The 27,985-nt window shown below is 41.4% G+C and overlaps 2 protein-coding genes across 3 annotated transcripts in view; both read right to left on the reverse strand.

Moving 5' to 3' along the window:
- The window catches only part of pdlim2 (PDZ and LIM domain 2 (mystique)), a 35,330-nt gene extending 32,289 nt beyond the window's left edge, over positions 1 to 3,041 (reverse strand). Inside the window, exon 1 of the mRNA XM_069138851.1 lies at positions 2,758 to 3,041. The gene's annotated coding sequence lies outside the window, so the exon portion shown is untranslated. The remainder of the gene's footprint in view (positions 1 to 2,757) is intronic.
- Positions 3,042 to 4,315: 1,274 nt separating this feature from the next.
- On the reverse strand, positions 4,316 to 27,945 carry sorbs3 (sorbin and SH3 domain containing 3). 2 transcript variants are annotated; one of them, XM_069138908.1, is made up of 21 exons: positions 27,880 to 27,945; positions 19,527 to 19,599; positions 18,587 to 18,775; positions 18,299 to 18,371; positions 17,620 to 17,753; positions 17,433 to 17,496; positions 16,537 to 16,575; positions 16,368 to 16,449; positions 14,744 to 14,852; positions 12,983 to 13,036; positions 12,705 to 12,812; positions 12,069 to 12,124; positions 10,141 to 10,211; positions 9,530 to 9,591; positions 9,317 to 9,363; positions 9,001 to 9,115; positions 8,770 to 8,895; positions 6,886 to 7,437; positions 6,658 to 6,761; positions 6,453 to 6,559; positions 4,316 to 5,711 (listed from the first exon to the last, which is right to left on the reverse strand). In XM_069138908.1, the coding sequence occupies exons 2-21, from the start codon at positions 19,536 to 19,538 to the stop codon at positions 5,650 to 5,652; spliced, it is 2,166 nt and encodes a 721-aa protein (XP_068995009.1). In that variant the 5' UTR covers positions 19,539 to 19,599; positions 27,880 to 27,945; the 3' UTR covers positions 4,316 to 5,649. The 2 variants fall into 2 exon arrangements, with proteins under 2 accessions (XP_068995009.1, XP_068995010.1); XM_069138909.1 differs by lacking the exons at positions 12,705 to 12,812; positions 27,880 to 27,945 and adding an exon at positions 25,309 to 25,476.
- Positions 27,946 to 27,985: the final 40 nt, after the last annotated feature.

Consider the following 27,985-nt stretch of genomic DNA (forward strand, 5'->3'; position numbering starts at 1 on the left):
GAGGACTTAACTGGGACTGTTTTTCCTTCTCCTTGAACTCTGAGCCAAAATCCACTGGATTGAAATGAACAGGCTCTCCAACATGCTACCACTGAAAGAATGGATGATGAAGCCAGCAGACGCATACATTCAACTGAAAGCTCTGGCTGAGCTTTGACGCGAAAGGAACACTCTCTTCGCTGAAATACTGTGGCTTCAGGGGAATAGTCCTGGTATGAATCACACACTTGTCAAGGCTCTCCCTGGTCTGCCAGTGTGAACTTTCCACAGCCCGTGTTGGTGCCGCTGTTGACTCTAACCTGCGTGTCACGCGGCGCATAATGACAAGTCGGCACCTACTTGGACACACACACCCACTGGATCAAAAGGAGAAGAATGCTGTCGTGAGCCTCTCCCTGGGTAGAGCCGAGTGCAATCATTCTTTTCATTCTCCAAATCACACCCATATGGTCAGATAAAGCTGCCATCACTAAGGAGATGAAAGAATATCAAACAACAACACATGATGTCCACAAGGGTGTCATCAAATGAATCACAGACTGAAACATACCTGTAATTTGTGCGGGTTACTCCCTCTTCAAACGAGAAAACTTTAAAAGGTAGATGCTCCTGGTGGGTTTAATCCAGAAACATAACCTTTAAAAGTAGAGCTGCAATTCATTATCCATGAATCTGTTTCTTATTTTCCTGATTTATCGATTAGCTATTTAGCCTTAAAAATGTCCAAAAATTGTAAAATATATCAACCAGTGCAGCCTAAAACATCGGGTTTTATTCTGACTACAGTCCACAACTGCAAGATATTGAGTTTATTATCATGGATAATTAAAGAAAGCAGAAAATATTCATATTTAAGAGACTGAAATCAGAACATTTTAGTATTTTGTGATTTATAAACTACTCAAAACGATTAACTGATTATCACAATAGCGGGCAATTAATTTTCTGTCAACCAATTAATCGACTAATTTCTACAGCTCCACTTTTAAGTGTTGTATAATCTGATTTACTGCAGTACAAAAAAAGCTTTCTGACATCATCCATCATCCCTCTTTATTATATGTTTGAGCCACTGGATACCTGAATTTCGTCGAGGGGATGAATAAAGTATCCATCCATCCATCCATCTAAAATTCCTTCATCTCTTTACATCCACAGTGAGACTTGTAACAAGACAAGGATTGTCTCATCCCTCTCTGCATCATCATCATCATCATCATTTGGTGATCATTTTACCGCCGTTTAAACCGAACACATTCGACACTCTGCAGCTCAACAATCAGGCCAGTTCACCACATCCTCTGCGGGAAACTATTCGGCGCTCCTCACAAAAGGCTCCCACCGTGAACCACTTTGTTCACAACAAGCGCGCTCTCAAAACATACTGCTGCAAACTGTGCACCTTTCAGATATGTTGAAGCCCGCTGAACAATTTTCTGAGGTCTATTTGGTAAGAATCAATCCTTTGCCTCAAAACTTGATGTAAAGTGAAAGAAGTAACAGTCAAAACCATCCTGCAAAAGCTCTGCCTCGACTAAAACTGAAAACCACACTGTGAGACAGGATCCAAAAAATACTTTCATGTTTCAGACGAAACAGTTAATACTGGCATCCTGCATACATGTTCATAAAAGAGAAAAGCTGCCTGTCATAAGAGCCAAACAAGACTAAAATGTTCACTTGCTTCAGTTAAAACCTCAGTGCAATTGTAAAACAAACAAAAAACCCTTTCCCTGGGTTAGAAGATAATGAGTTGGCCAGCTCTGTTGTCTTGAAAAGCTACTGCTTTGCTCTATCCAAAATTACAGTGGTCCGTTTTTGGTTGCTGGATGGCTTTATCCTGTCTGAAAGAAAAAGCAATCAGGAAACAAAGAATAAACCTGCCTTTTATTCTTTGATGTTTGTTCCCTCTTTTTTTTTTTTTTAAAGGGAGAGACAGAGAGAGAATGCACATGAAAAGGCAGCAGGGCACAATCACAATGGAGAAAGTATACAAACAGTTACGGGGTTGGAGGTTTCAGAACATGATGGTTTCACTGAGGCTGCTCTGGATTATAGTTTCCCATCTGCTGAACACACAGCCGGGTCCACTGATCTATCAGCAGTCCAAGAGAACTGGAGGAATAGCCATGTTTTAAAAAAGGAAATGGAAAGAGACTTGCAGCTGGCTTGAACTTGAACTAAACTGCTAATTCAGAGTCATTACTCTCAACAGAGCGAAGATAACAGCTTCAGCAGTTGGACTAATGTGGCATGAATACCGAGAGTTTCCTGAGGTTGCACCTGGACCAGCCCCTCCACAAATCACACTGACTACTTAATGTGCAAAAAAAACAACCTCCCTTGCTCTCCTGAATACAGGAGGGATGGAAAGTCGACAGGAGGTGTTGGAAACTTGCACTCTGTGTGGGCTAAAGTTGTTCTACTCTGCCAGACTGACTTCCAATTTCCACCTCCATCATGCATCATTAGACACAGCAGCTTATAGGTGAAAGCTGCACACTTAAACAGCACGCACACTTGGCATAAATCCTAATTTTGCATTGCTTCACTGCATTCTCTAAAGTACAGAGCAGACTATAAACTTAGAACTCACATTACCTGCCGTAAAAACAACACAACAAACAAACAGAAATAGGGTATGTGCAGTTAAAAGATGATTTCAATGCAACAAAAAAAAAAAACTGTGCCGAAAAAAACCGTTTTAATTGGCTCGGAGGCGGTCGAGGCATTTTTAATAACACTTAGTTCACTTACCAAGGTGAGTGCGGTGTGATTTAAGGTGCCTTCTCCACCTGTTAAATCTCTGCGCGGTCCTCCACGACACACCGAACACCCACCGAGAGACTGCAGGTCCCTGAAACAACGACTGCTTCCAAAACACCGCAGTTTTATAAGTTTCGTCCGTCGATGTAAGAGCACCGAAGCGCTGCTCAGTCCCTTGCCTCCGTGTCTGTGTCTCTCCTCTGTTTTGTCAGATGTTAAGATGGCACGCTTGAACGCCACCTGTGGCTGCGCGCGCAGTGACGGTATCACTGGGGACGGGCTCGCGATGCCATGTGCTGTTACCAAAATAAAAGGGACGACACAGGCAGCAAACAGGGGCGTGTCGCATCGGGGAGGGAGGAGGGGGAGGAGGGAAGGTGCTGCAGTGATAATTGAGCCATTTATCCAAAAACCACTTGCGCTTCTCGTCCACGCGCCACCTGCTGACGGAGCAGAGCAGAGCAGCACGCAGCGCAGCGCAGCACGCGCTCCAACCCGTGCAGCCAATTGAAGTTATTACATTACATTACATTACATTACATTTCATTTCATTTAGCTGACGCTTTTATCCAAAGCGACTTGCAATAAGTGCATTTCAACCATGAGGGTACAAAAACCTAGAACAACAGCAATCAAGTGAAGTGAAGGGTTTCCACCTGCTGGCATTACAGGTGTGAAATATATTGCTGATTGGATAACTGGTTCATATGAAATACACAAATCACTGGTGTAAGTTAGTGTTAAGTATTATTTTATGTAAACCTACTTTTGAGGTGTGGGTAAATAAACGCACGTCCACAGCGTCATCAGTAGGATTACTTTCCGTCAGTTTGTACAAGGTATCACTCCGCAGTCTAAACTATCATCATCAATGCAGACAAGATGCGCAATAAAGAATTTCTCAAGCACATTATAAAATATATAATTGGTATCAATCAAATCAGGTAAATAATCTGTAAAAACAAACAAACAAAAAAAACACGAACATAATTGCACAGATATAGCAGATTGCGCTAAAACAGTGCTACTTCATTTGTCATCAATCATTTTATTAGTCTTGTCTACCTTGGGTCATCTCGTGAATTATTTTAGGCCACATTGCCAGTCAAAATAAGCATCTGAGATTTCACAATAACAATATGTATTAATCTTAGCTACACCAGTGAGATAAATAACAACTAATCCTATTTTATTAAAAAAAAAATATATATAAACATTGCAATATAAAACGGTAGCCTATAGCTTATGCACCTTTTATGTGTTTCTGCTACATATGTATTTACCTATAATTAGGTAAATATGAGGGTGTGCCTGTGTTGTTTGTATTGTGAAATTCTACACTGGAGCATCAGTATAACATACTCCGCATAAACAGTAAAATACACTCAGTGTCACTTTTATTAGGTACCCCTGTAGAGTCTACTGTAATCCAACCTAAATGTTAAGCTTGGTTTCATGATGCCGACAACAGAATCAAAACAAAATGAACACATGAACACAAGCTATGTTCAGCATCACTCTGTAATGTTTAATTGATTTTTTTTTAAAATTGCGTACCATACATATGCAATACATTGTTTTTTAAGCAAATATATATTATACTTTCAATTTGATAAATGGTTACAGTCTGTACAGTCATCCCGTGTCTACTAAATACGATTCATTTTTACAGTGAAATCTCTAATGTATCATATAAAATTGCAAAATAGCTTAATGATAAGGATTTTTAATTCGTCTTAAAAACTCGTTAAAGGTAGCACTGGCACAAACATGAGTGATTTTCTGAATACTGTTTTCAAGTGAGCAGAGAAAACATTGTAAAAAGCAGTAGGTTTAACAGAGGCGTGTAAGGAAAGGTTAGTTTTGGCACATACAGCATTAATTCAGATATTTCAAAAGATCATTCAACCATCTGGAGGCGTTGTCTAGATTCAACTTAGAGCTATTACAGCTGATCTGGTACAACTTGGAGAGGTTGGAAATGTAATGTTCCAAGCAAAGAAACTTGTATTACAGACAACAATCTATCTCTTTACTTTCACCTTTGGCATTCAAGTCAATTGCTGAATGGGGATAAATGTCATCCAAAAACACAACCATTCTACAGTGAATAACTTTCTTAAGAAACCAGAACATGCAGTAATTCTTTTTACTGTTCTGGATACCCTTGTGGAAGGCTGTAAACTTATCTTGATATGTCTGAGCCCTTATTGTGCTTCACTTTCAGCACCATTTACAGATGTTCATGTTGTTTCCTCAAACTGCCACGGTATTTTCACAGATCTGAAAGAAAATCTGGGGAAAATATTTGAAGGAAATATCATTAATCCAGTAAAAGTCTGGGAAAGTTATCCTCATCTTCATTTAAAACTGTCAGCAGTGGTTTGTGATGGCACGGTGGTGACAAAAAGCTGAATGCAGCATCGTACTGTATCAAGACCGCAGAGGGAACAGTGCTGTTCAGTGGGAAGGAATGCAAATTTCCTGCAGCTGCAAATAGTTGTGGAACAAAAACGTCAATTCTCTGTTTCTGAAACATCATCAGCATTCATTCTTTCCTCTGAAGTGATGAGCGTGAAAACACTCTCTAAGTCTTTGTGCGACACACACTAATACACACACACACACACACACACACACACACACACACACACACACACACACACACACACACACACACACTGTAAGTGCTCACACATGCAGGGAGGTGAGGTGGGAAACGACATATGCCCCCTCCTTCACCTCTCTTCTGGGACACAGAGTGAACATGCGGGCATTCAACCAGGTTCGGGAGTGTGGTGGGGAATGGGAGGAGGAAATTATTATCATTAGTTGGGCTCTTTATGAGTCCTGATGGATGTGGACAAGCAGTAAGTGAGGAAGTCAAACCGGTGCCACGTAATTCCCAGGAAAAGTCCCAAAAGCACGAGTCCGTTCTGACGTACCTACAGAAAGAAGAACACATGCCGTTGTCACAAACGGGCACAATTAAAGTCGAGAACATCTTGAAAACTAAAGCAGTGCCAGTGACACCTGCAATGTTTCATGATGTCCACTAGAGGGAGAGCTGACATTGCAGTATGTTTTGAAATGAATGACTAAAACCACAAACCATACTAATATGCCTACAAAATTTGTTGTTTCATGGCATGTACATTTTGGGGGAATTTTATTCAATTATATTATGTTTTTAATACTGTACAGATACATGATATCCCACAGCTTCACTTAATGGAAGCAGCAACTTTAATGATTTACTGATGAGGTATCAGTAGAGGCTGCATGACAGTTTCTCTTTACAATCCCTATTTTAAAAAAGCCCTGTCACTATGTGACACCCTATTAGTTTGCAATCTGCAGTGGGGTGACAAATTAAAGGAATAAGCTAAATAAATATGGTGACAAATGCTTTCATACAAGGCACAAGCACTAATGATAAGGTTTGACTAACATAAAAATATGTGAATTATTGCTTTTAAGGTCAGTACATACAAACACCTGTATGATGTTCTGTTTCTCTAAGCAGAGGAACTTTTTTCTTTTTTTATCTATCATAAATTTTTGCTAAATGTCCAACATAAATGTCTTGTTTCTATAATAAATACACTGAAAGACTAACACACATTCAAAATTGCACTTTTTGATGAAATAAAACACAACACAAATCACAAAACAGAATTCCTCACCTACAAACCAGCCATCATCACATTTCTCCATCACTTGTACAATGTCTCCTTCTCTGAGTTCCAACTCGTCTGAATTCTGTGGTTTGTAGTTGAAAACAGCTTTATATCTAGAAATCAAGCAACAAACAAACTGTCAGAATCACAAATTCTCAGTCTGCACTAAGACACTGTGAACAAATATAAACAATTAAATTTCAGGACATACGGTTGGCGTTGCATCCCTGTTGAACCGGGGATGTTTGGCCCTCGTGTTTGCGGCAGGGAGTTGACATGTGGGTGCGACGGAGCAGCTGGGTTTGGTATTGCACCCTGGGAAAAAGAAAAGCATAATCTCAGGCATTATGAAATAAGAAATGATGAGTCACATTCCTGTGACACCACGGGTGTGGACATGCCGTGACTTGTACACATGACTTGTGCAGTGAAAGCAGACCTGTGAGGGGTCAGTGTATCTGGGAGTGTTCGCTGTGGGAGCTCCTGCTCTGTGCACTGACGCTGATGACTGAGTGGAAGGTGAAACGGCTCTAGCTGTGGAGATCTGGTGACCTGAGTGTGTCCCAGCCCAGTGGCTGTTCTGCCGGCAGGGTGAAGCGGTTTTGGAGGTGCTGTGAGGCAAACGAATAGCCATTTCTTTGGATACAGGTGTCTGGCTGGGGGAGCGTGACTGTGAAGCTGGGCTGCTATACGGTACGGGTGAAGACGGCTGCACAGGTGAGAGCTCAGGTTTGGGGCTCAGGGAAGTGGGGTTGAAGGGGGACAGTGGTGACCGCGGGCAGGGTGAGTGGAGTGGACGTCCTGGACTCGGGGGCCCAGGGGAGACAGGCGACATGGGGCCAGGTGAGTAGTCATCTGAGGAGTATTTGGTGCGGGGCAACTTGTTGACCTGGACATAATTCGCTGGGAAGATGCCGCTCCGGCTTGTTCCTGAGATCCTGCCCTCCAACCACTTATCGTCCACCTGCCTGGTGATGCTGATCACTTCACCCTAAAGAGTAGAATTTAGAAAAGTCATATATACTGTAATAACATCATACACAAAGCCCATAATGTACAATGAGAAGTGAATCATGAAGTCTGGTTAACATATAAACATCTAAATGATCTGTCAAAATCTAATATGACTAATGGCAGCTTCATCATCTTGTGATGCTAACTTTTGAAAATATAACAGAAGTTTTAAAGCTGTAAAACTTTTCACTTAGGCTCCTGAACAGAGGAAAGCTTTTAATTTGAAGTCAAAGGTCCCATATTTTACACTTTTCCAGATTCTTAGTTGGAGTCTTGATATTCATAACAATATATTTTTTTATGTTTTATGTATAAAAGAAATCCTCTCAGTTTAGTTTTAGTTTCTCCTCTCTCTGGATCTGTACTAAGAACAGGCTCTTTTGTGTCTGTGTCTTTAAAGCGCATATATATCATTGAGTCTTCTGACTGGCTGACTCTTTTCTGAGTTACACATGCCTTCACCAATCACACGTCTTCTTTGGTCTTGTAGCTCGCTATCATTATTTCAAAATGACCGCTTGGTGTATTCTTCGAGATAAAAGGTTGGACGGAGAACTATGAGGGCAGACATATGTTACAACCATGAGTTTGTGATATCACAAATCGGCACAGCCCATTAGATTATCAAAAACAGTCTCATGAGTGTGAAGTAAATATAAAACCAGAGGCCAGTTAACTTCATTCCGAACTGTTACAGCAACCGAATGGCTCGATAAAACCACAATGAGTAGATTCAGTTTTTGTGCAGATTAAACAAACAACACATGATCTGGTAATAAGTGAGTTGTTGTTGTTTCTTTAGCAGTGCTGGTAGGTGCAATTTACTAAAGAGCCAGGTGAACTGCTTGACCCTGTTTCCAAGCAAAGCTAACCAGCTCAAGGAAGCGGTTAAGAATATTTCCTAAAATGTGTAAACGTCTTTGAGTGCTCATAAGATTTCGAGCCAGAAACAAACACAGCACAAAAGTATACAGTTGGCCAGTGAGCAGAAGAAGCATCATAGTTTTTAGCTCAGAAATCTTCTCTCATGGAGAGAGATGTCTGGCAAGATGGCGCCGCGGATGGCAGCCTCGGTACTTCGCTCTCTCTTACTTTTTGTGATCCATTATTCAGGTGTATATATATGTATATACGTGTTTCTTTGCTGTATATGTTTATTTATGTTTTACATGTCTATTTATGTCTGTCGGTTTTTGTTTTTGCATGCTCAGAGAGAGAAGTAAAAATTTCTTGTATGTGTAAACATACCTGGCCAATAAAAGCTGATTCTGATTCTGAAATGAAACATTACAGAACATGACCCACTCACTTTCCGAAAGGACAGTTCAACAGGTAGGTCAGCGTTGAAGTTATATAGAGCCAAAGCTTCCCCGTAGTCCAACACCTGAAGAGTGGGAGACTTTATAGGTGTCGGCTTCTCTGTAGGAGGCAGGATCTATGAAGGACATTGGAGTTTTTAGACAGTATCACACGGCATTATAATACATGCTGTGCTTTCTACAGAAAAATAGCTTCAAATTAGAGACATGAGGAAATTCACCTCCACGTAAGATGTAGGGAAAATGCCAGCTCTTCCATGATGTTCTCCTTCGAACCAGTTGGCATCTACCTGCCTGTGTATGTAAACAATGTCGCCTTTCTGCAGCATGAGCTCCCTAAAGAAAGATAACGAGACAAACAAAAGGAAAATCTTTCAGGTTACAGAATCGATTGTTTCAAATAGACATTATAAAGAGGATTCAGACTTTAGATTTGACTTTTAAATCTGATCATGCTATTATTTCTTTCTGAAATGTAAATGATCATGCAACACAGGAAATGACATATTCATCATCTCAGATCACACTCTGACTCACTTGGGGGACTGAGCCTGGAAATTAAACTTGGCTCGTGCAGCCTTCATCTGGAAAAACAAACAAATTATTCAGTGTTTTGGGAAAACTTGCAGCTATCATCTGAACAATTATGAACCAAGAAGAAAAACAAAACGACACGATGTAAAAACCACATAACAAAAAGGTATCTTATACAATTTTCCAGCTTTTAACAAGACAGTCAAAGAAACATACCTTTTTCTCTTCTTTTTTAGATGGGCGCTCCATGGTTTCATTTGCAGGGGAAAGGCGCTCTACTGTGGATTGAAGGCACAAAAGTGTGAGTGGAGTATTAATGGGTGTACTCTTTTGTTTAGTAATTGTTGCTATTGAATGTGTTGCGATGTAAACGCAACCACAGCCATAGCAACTACACGAGTTCAAAAGGTATCCTGATATTCCAGGAAAAACAATGACATAAAGCTAATCTTTAATCAGGTCTTCCGAGTTTCACTTCCTATTTTTGTGGGTTTCCTCCCCACCCAGCTGCTACTGTAGGGAAAAAACTGCAAAGACTTTCCATGTTCACGCTGGCCTCAACTAAAAAGTTAAATACCAGAGCAGCAGACAACAAGGAAAATAAAAGAGGACAAGGAGACCATCCGTAATATATTAGATTACACGAGGCTTTCATCAAAAATATGCTTCCTGATTAAATGAGCAGGCTGTCTGCTGGAAGTGCACGTCTTTTAGAGGGACGGTGGAATCATAAAAGAGGAACATGATCAATTTATTGGTGGCACTATTTGTAAAACAATAAACTCCTCTTTAATATCAAAGCAATTAGAGATGAACTCTATGTTTACCGTATGTGGGAGCGGAAACCGATGAAGTGCCAACTGGTCGATGGACAGGCTGCTTTGATGCTGATGAATTGCTGAAAAAGTGAAGAAAATATAGGCTTTTTATGTTTATAATACTATCACTCTGTCTCCTCTAATCAACGGGAAGGGTTTCTAATGACATCAAAGCAAAACAAAGTTAAATACAAGCAGCTAAATACAGCTGGGAGACAATGTGTGTGTGGTGTTTATCTACAGATTTAATGTACAGCACATGTGTTTGCAGCTGGTTTTTATACACTGGACAGAGATGAAGCAAATAATCAGACAGCTAGAAGGACACGCAGATGATACTTTGTGACTTGCTGTTGTCCTTGAAATCTGGTTTTAATAAAGTTTCCAGCTTCATTTATCCAGTCCATTTATCATCAGGATCAAGAGTGTGCGTTTAAATTAATCCAAAACCAAAAGCTTCCTGCCTGCCTCCCTCCAAACTCATTAGCATGTTTCCAGACAGTGCAGTTTTGTATTCCAGTGTTTGCAGCTGGACACGCTGACCTAAACAGCATGTCTAAATAACAGAAGACAGTAATAAACTTGACAGATTCTTGCTGTTGTGTGCTTTACATTTACATGTCCTCAGCAAAATCCCTTCAGACTGGAAAAGGTCACAATCCATGAACTCGATTTAGCAAACAACAGTGAGAATCCTCCAAGAATGCATTACACACATGGAGAGAAATGTGGACTGCTGTCTACTGTTTGAAGTAAAAAAAAAAAAAAATCCAATACTTGAACTTGTTAAATTAACAGCTTCCTACAAGAGTGTCTGGTAGGGCTGACACAATATGCTTCAATACTATTACGATACTTAAGTGCTGATTCAACATGTACAGCCATTCTCAAATATTGGCCATTCTATAAGTATGAGATTCACCATTTAGATTTATCATACTTTTTGTTTTCTTTTTTAAAGACCATTGGTAAATGTTAAGTCTTCCATAGACTGTATGAATCGTCAGTCTTTGTGAGCTCTATTTTAATCGGCTCATTCCTATAAACCCCTTAGCTCTGGCTTAAAGCCATGCTAATGAAAAATCTGTTACTTAAGTAGATAAACAAATTACTTTTATAATAAAGTTGAATAAAATAATGTTACCATGAAGTTAGATGAAGTATTGTTATAATGAAATGATTGAAAGTAGAACCACTGTTGACTGAGGGCAGCAACTACATTAACATTTCAGAACAAACCAGAAGGTTGGACGAAAAAGAGCTAGCTGTTAGCAAAGTATGTTAAAAATTGTAAAGAATCCCAATAATTAAGTGAATCTGTTTTTGTATACCCCTTGGTGTTTTACACAGAAAGTCATCTGATCAACCAGCACGTCCCCTGCAAAGTATTAATAGTTGCTCTATCCAATCACAGTGCCGCAGCTCTTAAATCAGAAAGCAATGACGGAAGATCAAGAGGCGGGGAGTTACACTCAGAGGAGGTCTGTTATGTGTCGATTGACCCCGGGTTTTCTATTAACCTGCCCTGCATTTGCCTCTATCATCCACACAGTGAAAATGAAGTCACTTAAAAAAAAAAAACTCCTGAACTCCATCAACAACATGATTTATGACCGAACAGCCTCCTGAAATACTGTCTATCTGCGTGAAGTGTGTGTATTTACTTGTTGGTGAACAAACTGCATCATTGTGACAGAAAATGAACAGTATAACTACAAAAAAAAATACATTTTATTTCAGTGGTAAATCTGAGTGAAAAGTGTGCATGTCATGGCATGTAACAGAACATAGATAGATAGAACATAGAAATAAATCTCAAGTTATAAAAACGTCGGTAGACATCAGGAAAAACTGTCACTAAACACAGCTAAAGTATCATTTTTATAACATTCATCATTGTGATCATATATTAACATGTCATGCTGTCATTGACTAACCTGTAGTTTGTAGTGCCGGTCTGTGGAGCAGTTACTGGATCCCTGCCTCTGGCCTCCTGCAAGCAGAGTGAACACTGAACACAGTTTGTTCTCTGCAGCACCGCTCAGCCTTCTGTATCTCAGCTCAGAGGAAATCTCACAACAACTCAGACAAAAGTGGAGGTGCTGACCACTCCCAAAGGAGGCAGAAATCCCCTGGGTCCTATCCTCCTCGGCCTACAAACAACACTGCTCATGATCTGTCTGAGCTGTCTGTGATTTCAGTCAAATTACAGCCTGTGAAGCTGCTTCAATCACACAACAATCACGCAGTTCTAAACAACATTATCAAACAATCGGATTCAAAGAAAACTGATTCTTGATATTTCAGCAGCAAGGTCTGAGGGGGAGCTTTGCAGGCAGGTGATTAACAAAGCAGATCAATCCGAGTGCAAGACAGGCAGGCAATTCTGAGGCTGTCATCCAGGTCACACAGGAAAAAATAAATGTATGTAGACAAAGCTAGAAAGCAGAGGGATCTCACTGACACACAGGCTTCATTGGGAGTGTGGGGAGGAAGGGTGAGAGTGGGTGGGAATTCTGCTAGATTGGGTGGGGGATGCTTGAGCAGAGAGAGTCAGGAGGGGGGCTCAGTACCTCACCCCAGCCTCGACGCTGCTTCTTCTGGGAAAGTCTCCTCTCCAGGCCCTGAATCTCCGAGTCCAGCTCAGCCTCAAACCGACTCAGCTCAGATACCAGACTGGCCTGAGCCCGAGCAGTTATAGAGTTCAAAGGGCAAGATTAAAACACTAAAACAGAGTCTGACTTTTGGAGCTAATGGTGTCCCTTTTCAACTATTTTTTCAAATTTTTTTTTTAATCTTGATCGAGTTAATGAAGAGAAGCAGAAATTAAAACTGTGCCAGAGGTACTCACCTCAACTGACGGGGACTTTGGTTTCTCAGGCTGTTTCTTCGGGGATAGATGAGCCTACGGACAAAAAAAAACAACAGACCAGTAGTTGTCATAAAATTGTTACCGAACTTATCTTGATCATGAACACCTCCCACACAGGGCTGGATGAGCAGGCAAAGCAGGAAACTGTCCTGGAGCCACATACTTCTTGCCCGGTTCTATTAGAGGTTTCTTCCTATTAAAAAGGAGTTTTCCCTTCCAACTGTCACTCACGAGGGAATAGTTGAATTGGTTGGTTCCTCTCTGTAATGTTTTAAAGTTATATTATAAAAAAAACTTATGTCAAGTAACCTGAGATGACTTATTTGTGATTTGCAGCTATTCAAATAAAACTGAACTGAACTACCAGGGGTCTAAAAATTGTATGCCTGTTCAGCTATGAATTATTTCAGAAATTAACACCACGATAAAAAAAACCTAGTTTTAAAACCTCATTAACCTTGTAGCCCAGGTTGTGTAGAAGAAACCTATGTCACTATCTTATTTTAAGATCATAATTATTTGAGTTAACAATGAAAAATGAATAAATAAATAAATAACAAGTCAAAAGTACCATCATTATCTTACATTTAGAAATAATAGTTTCCAAAATATAGAGAAGGCTGGATGTCCAAGTGCTAGCAGAAGAATACATTTAAAAAAAATGTCTTCATTTAACTATGTTAGCAATACCTCCTTTACGCTCTTTTTGCAAAGACTTAACAACACTAGCAGCTGATTCTATCAAATATTACTTTAAAAGGCTCTGCTGATGAGAATCACGGACCAATGCAACATTTTTTTTTCTAAATCCTTGGCTGAAAGTGTGTCTTTGAATGCCAAGGCCTTCCTCTCACTTGGGAGTCATCCTCCTCACTACAATCACAGACTATAATGTCACTGTGAGGCAACACAGCACCTGATATGGTCTGTGAGCTGGTTTTCTAAACGCTGTCTGGGGATACAACAGCGGCTGCTGTCATGAAGAGGAAATGAAATAAGTCTCCATGCTGTGAGCCATTACACACCACAAGAGGTTAACACCATAATACGGATCACAAGACACCTCAGCTCCCGTGGGGGAGTGAAAACAAAGATTTCTTTTCTTCACAAGTGCACACACACAAGGCACAATATGCACCAGATCTGGGACATTGTTGCAGGAGGACATTAAGAAAAAGAGACACTGCTCTGTAACTCACCAGGGGAGTTTAAACACAGAGACACAGACAGAATGTACAAATATCTGCACACTCAATTACAACAGGTCTTTGACAGTGCAGGATACACAAGACAATAAATCACAACCCCAGTGGTGTTAGAGTGTAAACATCTCCAGCTTGTAAATCCCTGACTTTCAGATCATGTCTTTTCTTGTCTGAAAATCTAAATGAATGAATGCAGAAAGCCTACTGGATCCTCTGAGTGAAAGCAGTTAGCACATCTGGTGGTAAGCAGCAGGTACTGAACACTGTGGAATGACCACACTCACAAGTTATTAGATACCTCGTGTGAGAAGATGAAATGCGAGGAGGTTAGACTGTAATCCTTAAAGAAAAGGTGACCAACCTGTTCTGGAGCTCCTTACTGGGAAAACAGTGCAAAGACTACACAAAGAAGTCCAGTGACCAGAGCCAACAACAACGCTGGATAAATCTAACGGTTAAAGAATCATTCAAGAATCATTTTTTTGAGTGATGTTGGAGCCCGTTTTTAAAGCCTGTCAGTAGCGTGAGGTCGTACCTGGCTGTAGCTTTCTGAGGTGGTGCTCTTTCCAGGCTCAAACTCGAATATGCTCTTCGGCTGAGGGTGCTGCTTTCCTGGGTCTGACAGCTTATCTACATCCTCGCTCCTGAAACATAACACCCCGACACACACACACACGCACACACACACACACACACACACACGCACACACACACGCACACGCACACGCACACGCACACGCACACACCATGGACAGCAATTTAATCATGGCTTCATTGTGAGTGCCTGTAACAACAAATCCCAACTTGTCTGTCCCGCACATTTTCTCTGCCCTGCTCTTGGTCTGGTTGGTATTCACATAAGACGTGAGCGGGAGTCTTTATCTGATGTGAGAAATACATTTGTATTTGTGTGTATTCTGCAACAAGAAGTTGAAAGACATTAAAAAAAAACACCCACACAAATAGCACGTAGACATCGGCATAGCTCACCGTTAAGCCTCCTCTCTTGCTAAACATTTCAAATGAAGCATTTCAAAACATGAGCTTGTACGTGAATTATTATTTAATGTCTTTGTGATGCAACAAAAATCTGGTCTGATCTAAGTTTTGAGTTGAAACAAATTGAATTGGTCTGAGATCGGTGTGGATGTATTAACTCAAAGCAGCAGTTTGACATTTAGGGAAACACAGATTCCGCTTTCTTGCACAGTTACATGGCAGACTTTCATATCTGTCCTCAAAATATGAAGCAAACCAGGACAGAGTTAGCTTAGCTTAGCACAGCTAGTCTGGCTCTGTCCCTCTGCCTACGACCACCTTTAAAGCTAACAAATTCTTCTCCTTGTTTCCATATATGTGCTTAGCGAAGCTAACTTACCGATGTTTATACTGCCTTCAAACAGGGTTGTGTTTACAATTACCATTGCCACCATTGTTTCAGTATTCACAACCTCTGACCTTGGAATTTTCTGGAAGGTCAGAGTTCATGAGTTGTGTCGTGTTTCTGACGTTTTCAGAAATAGCAGAGGCTACAGAAATTAATATTTTGTTGGATGGTAAGTTAACATGCTGTAATTTTAGACGTGTAGAATTTGTCTTGGTAATTTAACGATACGTCCGAGGAAAATGTTGATGTGTCCTCATCATTTGTCATTATGTCTTTGCATTTACTGCATTACGTTATCCCCCTGCTAGCTTGCTAAATTGTTAGCCTCTGTGGCTTCTAAACGCCATCCACGTTGCCGTTTCCTAGCAGTGGTGCTCTCGCAGCCCAACGACTTAAACGCTAAGCATATCGTGCACACGAATTCCAATATCATAACCATGAGCTAAAAAGCTCCATTTGAAGGAAGCATTAGGACTCTCAGGCAAGAAAGGAAATAAATAAGCATCTTTACAAAAATGTGACACTATTACGTTAAGTTGAATTCCTGCCTCTGCCCCTTCCTGTGTTTATGTTCACGCTGTCAGCCCCTTAGTTTACCCACTGTGAGAAAACATGCATCTCACGCTGATTTTATTAAATTGCCCTAAGGTGTGTAGTGAGTGATTGTCAATCTGTCTCTTGAGGGCCACGTGATTCGCCTGTTTTCTTTCCAGTGCATGCTGGGATATGAAAAGCTGTCCTATGACCCTAAAGCAGTTCAGTGTAAACTCACCAGTCTGGTAGAGCTCCGTAAGGTGTTAATCTGAAGAGATTCTTGTCTGCTTCATTGCTCTCCTCTGTGTTGGCAGATAGCCCTGCGGATCAGTGCAGATCAGTCTTAAGTACAAACTGATTATATAACCCGACAGGACAACAATCAGGAATTTAGTGGATTCACTTACGTTCAGCTGACCACCGCTCTGAATCCTCGATCTCCAGTTCTGGTAAACAAAGAGATTATTTTTAGACGTCATAACACTCAAGTGTTTCATTTAGATAAATCAAAAGTAATGTAACACAAACATGTGTATTTTGCAGACATGTTTTTAGAATCAGATACAGTCCTCACTTCAATTAGGGTTTTATTATTCTTTACTTCAAATTGGTCTACCTCTAACATATTCACATTTGTATTTCATTAAAAAAAAAAAAAAGATACTTTGCATTATAGGACAAGTGGACTAATGTGTCAAAAGTAAGACTGACTTGTATGGGGTCATGTAGTCAAAGTGTCAAATATTGTAAATTAGAATTGTATAAACATCTGGAAACTTGCCTTGACTAAATGTACTATATTTTGAATTCTGGAATCATTATTCATGATCCAGAACTCAAATCCTGCCTTTGTTATGCAAACATGTCAAAGATCATCAGTAGCACCTCAATGGGTTTGTGCAGAATTATCAGGCATAACAAATTAAATTTGACTAAACTCCTCAGTGGCTTGAATCCTCAGCACCTGAAGACATATTTCTCTTAAAACACGGTTTAAAAAAAATACCACAGCACTGCAACAGAGTCATTTACTACACAAATAACAGGGAGTGAGTTTCTATTACGCAACATGTAATAGAGACAAATTAAAAGCTACATTTGGGAGGGGCTGAGATAAGAAGATGGATTATTGTCAGCTCTAATAAACTGAAATGACATCAGACTTTAGGGCTGTTTCATCATGTCTTATTTTGCCTCTGTAATAATCTGTTTTCTGGATCACCTCTGCAGTACCTGACACTGACAGGAATTCACTCTAGAGCTGAGTGAGTGCAAAGAGGAGGAGAAAGAGGAGTGTCCTTACCCTCTGGCTTCTTGTGGATCTGTCTGAACATGCTCTTGTACCAGTCTCTGGGTTTGTTCACACTCTGGTGCAATAAGAGAGGGGAGGTGCCGAAAGTAAACAAACCTGGCGAATGACTCTCTGGTAAAATGCAACACATCGGAAGTGACGTGTGTTTGAAAATGAAGCAGTGCTTTCTTTGTCTTACTGATCTGGAGGCGATGGGCATCCCGGTCTCATCCACTGGACCGATCCCTGAGAACTTGATGAGCCTCTCCTCCCTGGTGGGAGTACAGCTGCGTGGCAAAGCGGAAGAGTTCTGGACGCCATTGGACAGTCCACCTGAGTCACAGTCACAACAAGAAGAGTTCAGTAATTATATTGTTTCAATTAATGATGACATGTGTGCAAGTATTCATCTGTTTTTAAAACCTACACATCATATATAACACAAGGTCCAAGTCAAAGCTGTTGTGTATCACTTATAAATAAACTCTAATCATCATTCTTACTTTACAAATGGCAGTTAAATATTTTGACTGAATTCCTCTCGTGTTTTAACAAAAATTTTGACTTCTTTTCTTTACTTTGACTCACACTACAAATCTTCACTTTTCAAGTCCTTCCTTTAAAAAAAATTATATGATGCTTCAGCCAATTACACTTAAACTGACACTTCAAATATTTTAAATGTAAAAACAGCTCAATTTGAGCAAGCATGCTCTACTGAAATTGTTGTCTTTCCCAGCTCAGTGCCATTCTCACATTTATATAAAAAATAAAACATAATTACACTCCTATGACACTTAATGTCTTCCTTCATTTAAATGTAACAATCTATATTAAATTTAACATTGTAGCACAGATTTTAATATTCCTAAACTTACCGTGTGACTGTGAGGGCCCGTAGTATGAGCCAAAGCTGAGAGTTGTTGGGCCTCCTCCATTCAGCTCTGACACCTTGAGAAGGGCAGACATGTAAAAATCAGTCCTGATACAAACATATCAGTTTGATGTAACAGAAAATTGCACGGGTGATGGTTTCAAAATATGTCCATTGCTGGATGTATAACATGTGATGCTTAATTTTTCCACAGGGAGGAGCACTTGTTTACTGAATTCCACTCACTGGACCTCAGCGTTTTTATTGACAGCCTCTTGGCCATTAAACATACCCTGAACTCTCCAGATGGCAGCCTCGCAGCGTGAAAGGGGCTCAGAAGAGGAGTGGGGAGTCCAGGGGAGATGACCACCTCATGGGTCAGCTCTGGAGAGGTCAGTATGTGCTGACTTGAAGAGACTCCAGGCTCCCCGGAGAAAATAATCCGGGAGCCATTTGGATCGCCGACCACTTCCGCGCTTTGCTTAACACAGAGGAAATGAGAAATATGGATGAACAAAAACAATGTGTGGACTTTGCTCCTTTCAGGCCCTACTGTTGGCCCTGGGTAAACAACTCTCTCTACGGGAGGTCATGTGAACTTGTTAGCGGTCCAGTTGTTCTCCAGAGAATAACTGGCCCCTATGGGGGAGCCTCTGATCAAAAGGCCCCTAATTTATTTAAAGCACGAGCAGTGGGAAGTGGTGTTCCACCCACTTCATCATCTCTCTTGCCACGACTGCAGAAAGGCCTCATTCAAGGTGCAGAGTGGGGGCACTGAAACAGGAGAGGACCATTATGAGCCCATTAACTCCCTATTCACCAGTCCTCCCTATTCTCCAGCCAGGGGGTGGAGCCGGGGACGGAGAGGTTGGGGAGGGGTCGTTGATGTCAAGCTCAACATCCAGCAGTGCTAGCAGTGGTCTTGTGGTCTCCATAGTAATCTTTTTTACTTCACCAGGCCCATGATGACCAGTCGAGCTCCTCTATTGGAAGACTATGTGTTTGAATCAGGTGCTTTGGCCCTCCCTGTGTGGTTGCCAGGGGTCATGGGAAAGCCCCTGGTGGTAATGGTTGAACTGTTAACTGCACCAAAGGACTGTTGCTGTGACACCAGACCAGAATGACTTGTGTTGAATGTTTTCACTTGATTTTTAAATGTTATTATTCAAGAAAATCACATTTGGTAAACAGTTGGCAATATCAATATTTAGCATGACTGAAAATGTTTTTACCTGGGACTGCATGTGATCTGTTATGGTCCTTGTGTGACAGATATCAAATTCTTGTGCCCAGCATAAAACGTATCTGCAAAGAAACACAAAATGCAATTTTCAAATGAGTTGCAATATTCATACCAGGGGCAATCAAAAAGTTCAGAGAATGCTCCTGTTGTGAACAAATAGAGTGATGTGCACTGAATAGGAGGAAGCTATAATCTTTGTGACCTGTATTACAAGTTATGCCGCTTGATCAAAATCAACACCTGAATTACACATGTTTTCATGACCACTAATACATGTGCATTTGAGATCTCACCATGGACCTGGAACTGAAGCAGAGAGCGCATATCAAATTTTGTGGCGCAGAGCCAAATCCAGTGAGTAGTGGTGGTGAGCAGCAAAGATTGTGTTGTTGCGGGCAAGAAACTCCCTCATTTTTAACGTGCTGTGAGCGGGTGTGTTGACATGTTGGAGAACCAAAGTGCCATTTCACTATAGTTGCGGTCGCTTGCACTGAATGTTTTCCCTCAGCTGCCTCAGAAAATCCCAGTAAAACTCAATGTAAAAAGTCAGACTCTGGGGGACCAATTCACGGTGTACAATGTCAACGAAAACCCACCTGGTTGCACTCTTGACCTGATACACCTTCTTCAGTCTTAAACTGAGACAATCTGTTCCTCTTGAAATGTGAATGTCACTCATCTGGCTCATTGCTTCATTGTCATAGATTTTCTGAGTCTCACAACTGTCATCAAAATGTGATGTGACTATTTGTTTCAGTTGCACAGAGATGACATCTTTTTCCAAAAGAGCATTGAACCGAGTGTCAAACCAGTGAGTAGAGCACAGACATAAACACAAATACAGAAATCTGTCATGTGAAATAACCAAAACAGTTCTGGCAGAAAAATGTATGGTCATAAGGACTTAATTAGAAAATAGGCTTTAAGGTCCTTTAGTAATATATCTGTAATTTTTTTTAACTGGTAATATCAAATACACGTCTGTGAAAATAATCCAGAGATATGAAGATTGTTTCACTTTAATTTAGATGTCAAACTGTGCTGCTTTTAACCCTTTGAGTCATTAGTTGTGTCGAGTAGCACAAAGCCTCCCTGTCATAAATTCACATTTTACATCCAGGCAGACCTGACAGCTGTTCCATTATCCCACCAAAGAGGGGAAAAGTTAGCATCACCAACTTTTCCCTGTTGCCATGGAAAACCCACCCAAAACAATAAGTGTGACTCACACAATCTTCCCAGTCATACAATGCCATAATAAGATGGACCTGAAGGGACTGGATGATGGAGATGGTTGGATACTGAAAGCGGAGACCGGCTCCTAATCAATTCCACCTCAGACTAACAGATTAGGCCTGCTGTTTAACATCAAAGGCACGGCGGGACTGAGGGGGAGGCCGTTTCCACTCCTGAATGAGGCAGGCACCTATAGCAGCTAAATGGTCCAGAATAACAGTATAGGCATAGAAACCACTGCCTCTCCACAGCCCTGAATCCCCACAACCCTGGCCTCCGCTCTCAAAATCAGAATTATCTCAAGAAAAAAAATTGAGCAGATACTAACTGTTGAAGCAAATGATAAAGATTTAATTTTTTGAAAGCTATGGCTCTGTAGTTTTGCAAAAAAAGTAATGACTGAGCGTGGGCCAGACTACTACATGCTGAAAGCTGCCCAACACAGTTTGCACTAATGAGTTTTCCATGTGGCATTTGCAGTGAGCATTAGCGTCTATAATCATTGTGCTGAAGACCAAGAAAACTATAAGCGCTCTGTGTCTCTGCAAAAGGTTAGGAAACAGCACATAGAACATGCAGTGATAGAATCAGTGTTCCAGTTTACAGACAACAATGTCACTCATCATCTGAGTCATCATCCCCCAATAAACTGTGTTACATAACAGAAAAAAGATGGGAACTGGAGGATTGTGTCTGCAACAATATGGTTAATGCTCAAGCATGACAGATGACCCATCATCCCCTGAAGCAATCACAGCCAGCTGATTATGCATCCAACAATAGGAAACCTATGCGCCACTTACAAATAATGTCTGGAAGTAATCTCAGTTACAGTGTTTTGGACATGCTGGTCTGTGTTTCCACCTGGTGTCCACCAAGCAGACGGCTCTAAAAGGCCAACACATTGATGAACAAATAACTAGATCAGTCATTTTCAACAGAACTTCTGAAGAGGAAACAAAAGAGCTCTTTTCACCGCACTGCTGCCATTCAAGTCTCAACAAAAACTCCTCTATGCCATCTGTCCAATTCATGCATTTAACTAGGGGTGTGTCTGAAAATATTGCAAAATATAAGAGGTACTCAACTAATTTAGTATTGAGACACCACAAGAGTCCACCCCGACTTTTAACAAGTGGCAACCCACGATATTTTGGCCGTCGCCATCTTGTCTTTTTTGGAGCCAGAAGTGAGCCCATTTGGACAAGCTGGCAGATCTGACTGAGTACCGAAGGACCTTATGCCTTCCCACCTGTGTACTGGAAACCCTAATGCAACCCAGCCAGGCCAATTAAACCAGGCATGCCAGAACCACCAGAACAATGATCAATCAGAAGGAGTGCATATAGCTTAAAACACCGATATGACTTGCGAAAAAAAGGTTTTCTGGAGCTTCACTTTTGGTACCCAGAGTCTGCTCCAATGGTTCCTACATTTCCCATAATTCAGCTCAATATCCAGCATTATTTTTTTCAAACCAAAGAAAACTCCCTCCAGGGCCACTGAATCAACATACAACTATGCAGACTTCTGGAGAAACCCCTCAATATTTCACTCTGAGACTGGATTGTCCATTTCTAAATAAAATATTACATTTTTAAATTTTCTTTCATATACTAATACAACTAATGAATCACTTTTTGTTTTAACTTGAAATTGGAACTCCCTTCTCTCCGCCTATAAGAGCTGAAATATCCTGCTTTATCAAAGGGGCTTCCCATTGAGTAAACCCATGTCATAACAGCGACTCGATTCTCAGGGGAGCAAAATCCAACAGAGGAATCCTCCAGCAGCATTCCCCCTTCGAGGGCTCCAAACACAATCCTACCTAATAAGGAAAAATCTGTGTCAATATCTAGCAAGAAAATCCCTGTCCTAGAAGCTCTCAACGCCCCGTGCATTCTTATGTTATTACCGAGACTCAACACAAGAGGCAGCTACAAGCTTTCAAATGGAGACAGGGTTTTTTGAACAGGTGGTAGTTGAGCGCCTCGATGTTATCGTGAACATTACAGCCCTACGAGAGGGCCATTATCACTCCTAGATCAGATCTGGGAATGAAAGAAACACGCAGACATAAAATTCTCATATGTACCACAGATGAAGAGATGATGTCCTGCTTTAGACGTGCATTTCACGACACCACAATTTTTTATTTGCTTCTCATTTAGTGTTGCTTTACATTCAGTCCAGCACAGTGTAACTAATGACATGCAAAACAAGAATCATGGGATTTTGGGATGAAAATCTCTGCCTCTGTCCCCAGGAAATCCATCCGGTCTCTCGGAGCACTAAGCCAGATGTTCAAATCTAACTGTATACTAATCCAAAAAACAGGAGTCTATACATATCTGTCATTTATATAAGATCAAATATATCTGCTGTGATGTACTTAAAACAAGGCAGTGAAGCATGAGGGTTACTTCTTCTTTTCATCCACATGGAGAGCGGATGAGAAACCAGACTATTATCTGAAGTTGTTGAGCCAGAGCAGACCAACTCAGCAGCTACAAGGTCAGTGAACTTCACCACACCCTGTAAACCACAATGGGAGGTCTCCACATCTAGTAAATGTGTCACAATTTGAATGTAATAGTCATAGTTTTGCAGACAAAACATATGCCAGACATGTTCATTGATGACACTTATTAGTCATCAAACTTCCCAAATTTCTCCATCTTCCACAGAAGGATGCGAACAGGTCTTTCTGAGAAGACCCTGACCTACGATGACCTCCTTCTCCACCACACACACAGAGAGCTTCTCCCGTTGTTCTCACTAAGAACAAGGCTGTCAAGGTGACCACACACACACTGAATGAAAAACTGTTGCAGCGTTGACCTGTGAACTTCTGCAATTGCCAGCAGGAGGGTCGTGATCTGCGGTCAGAAGAAGAATCGCGTAAATCAAGGAGAATAAAACAAATAAAAGACTCAGTTGTGAATTCATCTCCATTCATTAGCTCCTAAGTGTTGCCCTCTGTTTCCGTGTGCAGGGTGGTGAGTTAATCATTGACTCCAAAGGTGCAAACTGTTGCTCACAGTCTGATCTTGATCTAAGTCCTGTAGAAAACCAGCCAAAATATGAGCGCACAATCAGATTAAGGTGAGGTTTTCTTAAGGTTTTCTTAATGGCATGAGCACTGACCAGCATTATATTTCAGCCTAAACCTTCTTAGAAATATTGTACAATCTTCGCACGGTGTAAAGAGATCTTGATCTTCTAATGAAGTGGCTATGTCCTGGACACTATTGCAACCTAAGGTCTGGAGTAACAGAAGGGTTAAAGTCTTATCACCAATTTGCACGTACACACAGTTACTGCTGCCCAACATGTTACATAACAGGGTCGTAAAACCAAAGAAATCCTGCCTTAAAAAGTGCTGAGATGGTAATTACAAGCACATTTGTTGAGTAAATAAAACAGGCATCCATTTCTAAACACGTTAAATGAGTCACTCAATAACTATGCGAGAGATCAGGTCTGTGAGGTTCATCACACAACCATGCTGCCTGCCCTTCTGCAACTTCTTAGATGAGCGGACCGGAGCCCATACAAGGTCCTGGAGCTGCAAGTTTATGATATGCAGTTATTGGGGGATACACGCATATATCAGGAGGGAAGTATTTCACCTCCTTGTATGGTGCTCCTCCAATCTGAGCAACAGGAGGAGTCTGTGTTTCTTGTCAATGGAGAGGCGATGTTTTCCAAGGAGAAGCTGCAGAGCAATAAATCACAGCCTCCCACCACAAGAGGAGCCCAACACTGACTAAAAATGCTGCACGGTTTTTATCAGATTTGTCCTTGCTACAAACATACTACACATCATTCAAGATAATTCCTTATTTGAGAATGTTTGCAATCGGTCCGACAAAGCATGAGAAAATACACGCTCAGAGCGGGAGAAAAATGTCACAAATCCTCATGCCTGTCATTTTGCATCTTCAAAGCTGAGTGCAGCCTGTGGATATGAGCACTGGCAGCATGACCCCCAGTAATATAATCACAAAGGGAGTCAGAGCCTTATGTGGAAATCACCCTGACAGTGAGGAGAGCCTCCAGTGATGCCTGGACAGTCCTGGGACCATTAGACAGGTTGGGAAAGTATTCTGACAGAACAAATGATTTCCTTTGACATTCACCTGGCAGTTACCGGAGCACCCACACCCACTGGGCAGAGCAATGAGAGGTGGCATGTTGGAAAACATTACCCACAGTTTTTTCTCTCTCTCTCTCTCTCTCTCTCTCTCTCTCTCTCTCTCTCTCTCTCTCTCAATATCAGAACTACACCAATTACAACTTGTTTTCAGGTACACTGCAAAGACACTGTACTCTTGGGTGAAACCTGCAGCATTAATCCTGTGAAAACAGCGTGTAATCCCTGAGCAGTCAGACAGGTTACTCAACCTAAAAAAAACAACAACACACACTTGAAAAACAGCCGACCACACACACAGTACATTTCTACACAACTACAATGGTCACTCCCTGTTCTTTAAATCTGTTCTCCCGTGGGAACGAGTGTAGCTACTCACCTTCAAAGTGGCACGGCACCAGCAGGCATGAAAACCACGCTGCAGACCTTCACTGCACGTTCTCTCTCTTTGACTCTTGAAACTAGCCAGGACACACAATCACTCTCTCTCGCTCTCTCTCTCTAAGTCCCAGCCCTTGCTCAGCCTGCCTCTGCGGAGGACTTCCCGGTTGACAGGCATCGCCATAGCAACCCACTTCGGCCCCTGTTCAAAAAGGCACCCTGCACTTGGCTTGTCAGTTCGGGGCAGCTCCTTCACAGTGAAGCAGCTCTATTGTTGTGATAAGGTGATATTTCACAGCACCGGGTTAACCAAAGGGGAACGCAAATAGTTCATCACCTTCCACCTCCCTGACACTGGCCCAGCAACTCCATGATATTCCCTCCTAACTTTATCTCTCCCATGCCTTCCTCTCCTTTTGTGTGTGTGTGTGTGTGTGTGTGTGTGTGTGTGTGTGTGTGTGTGTGTGTGTGTGTGTGTGTATAAAGGCCAGGTCTCTGGCCTACCCAAAGGCATGAATGCAGAATAAGGGCTCTCTTTCTATTTCTGTGGCTCTGGAAGTGTTTCAGGGTCATTACTCTACTACGCCATACAATCAACCACTGACAGCTCAAGCCCTACTGACTTTTCTCCAGTAATCACACACACGCCCACAATACTTCTGGATGTCAAGGTTAGAGCAAACAGTATCAGGAAAGATATGTTATGTGTACAGATAAGTCAGCCAAATTGTGATCAGATTGTTGGTGAAACCACAGAACTAAGAGCAGTCAGAAAGGAATCAACACATTCTCAAATCCTGCTGCCTCTCATGCATACAGTTCTTACCCAAATAATATCAGGATTACCAGTTTGCCTGCGGTTCTTGCCAATAAAGACAAACCTGAAATCGAATGTGGTGACAGACTTGTTTTGGCCCTGAGTCTGCAGCAGGTAGACCGAGCTCAAAAGGTCCATGTTGCAGGTGAGGGATCCAGTCACCTGCTGACACACGCAATCCCCCTTCAGATTTTTTATGCACATTATGCATAAACTGAAGGCAGGACAAAGAATAACATGTAATAGAGTCTGTTGTCAGTGATCTCTCCTAAAAGTGTATGTCTCTGTTGGTGTGCTGGCCAGTTTCAAGCTGAAATTGAAGGACTCAGCTCTTTTTAATAATTCAGCGGTCTGGCTTGGTAGAGCGAAGCTCAGGCACATATCCATTTACTGAGCTAGTACTCCTCACAGGGTTGTTTTTGCCAAACGGTTGAGCCTCTGAACCTGAGGGGCAGTGCAGGCTTTCTAGAAGAGGCTCCCCTCGTAATCTGTGTCCCGCTGGGGCAGACTTTCACCCTGCTGTGACCACATCTGACACCCTGTCACTCTGCTGCTAAATGAGGTAATCACGCAAGAGGCAATTGCAGGTTTGGCGCAGGACTCGACACCTCTTTCACACTGGATCCTTGTTCGCTTTGTCTCCGTCTCTTCATCACTAAACAAATAGGGTGGTCCCTCATTTCCAGCTCTGTTTTTTTTCCAACAGAGATAACCAGGATAGGAAGGAAGGTGCATGATGTTTTGCCTCAGTCCTTCCCTGAGACAGATGGATTCCAGCAGACCTTTACTATGCTGTAAAGACCAATCACTGCCCTTTCACACAGAGCCAGTGTCACTGACGTAGCTCATTAAAAGGGAAAAGTCCAGTGAGTCAGTAAGTGGGTTATATAATCAAAAACTACATCATTCTATGACTATAGCCCCGGCTTTTTGTTTAAAACCCCAGCTTCTGCATATTCTCAGGAAACAAGAGACAGCAAGTCTGTAACGATGCCAAGATGAGGTCATCATCAAATGAAGAGATGACTGCAGAGATATAAGTCAACAGGTAAACAAGCATCGCCACAGTGGAGGCCAGATAAGGAACTCTGGACTTGTACGTGTCATTCATATCACAGGTTGTCATCTGAGGATACACTTGTGGAATGTCTCCGAGAGCAAATACCAAAGCATCATGGTTTACATCAGCAGTAAACAACATTTTTCTGTCCAAGGACTGTGTGTCAGACAGTTGGCTGATGAGAATTAACACAGCTAGTATAGTCATAAAGTGCTTACTTAAGAAATTTGGATTAAAAAAGAAATAATTTGAGTACATTTCTAAACATGGAAACTTGCATACACACTTAAAATATTCCAGCAACTAAATAGAGGTCTGATGATAACCATCATCAGTCATTCAAAACAGAGCTATCTATCTACTGCAGTAAAGTCCTCCTCATATACTACCTTTCTCATACACCAGTTTCTCAACAACACTCTGAACAAAACTTAAAAAACAGTCACAGCAACAACAACAACAAACAGAGCTTTAAACAGCCTTATCTTGTCTTTCACATTGATAAACTGAGTGATGAAGAGTAGAAACAAACATGATGCTCAAATCTGTGTCCGAGTCCATAAAATGAAAACTTAAATCCAAACTACTGAGACAATCACAGTGACAGAGGCTGGAACAACTCATTTTCTTTCACATTGTGAATATTGCCTTCCTTCTGCGCTTGTCATGGTGAGAAGTTATACCATACTTACAGGCGAGTGCAGGCTGAGCAGTGAGATCTCTTCAGTACAGAAGGAAAGAGGAAGTGAATGACTAAGAAGGAGGGAACCACTCTGCTCTTCTCCTTCTCTCCCTATC

Source organism: Embiotoca jacksoni, unplaced genomic scaffold (assembly GCF_022577435.1).
Source record: "Embiotoca jacksoni isolate LCO1_2020_lvr unplaced genomic scaffold, fEmbJac1.0.p SCAF_8, whole genome shotgun sequence".
Taxonomy (NCBI): Eukaryota; Metazoa; Chordata; class Actinopteri; family Embiotocidae; genus Embiotoca; species Embiotoca jacksoni.

What these genes read in the sequence shown, in the direction of transcription:
- sorbs3 (XM_069138908.1), bottom strand. An exon ending in CGGGCCCTCACAGTCACACG is followed by an intron (nt 17,754 to 18,298) that starts GTAAGTTTAGGA and finishes ACTGTGACTCAG; the next exon opens with GTGGACTGTCCAATGGCGTC. An exon ending in GATACACTGACCCCTCACAG is followed by an intron (nt 6,762 to 6,885) that starts GTCTGCTTTCAC and finishes TCTTTTTCCCAG; the next exon opens with GGTGCAATACCAAACCCAGC.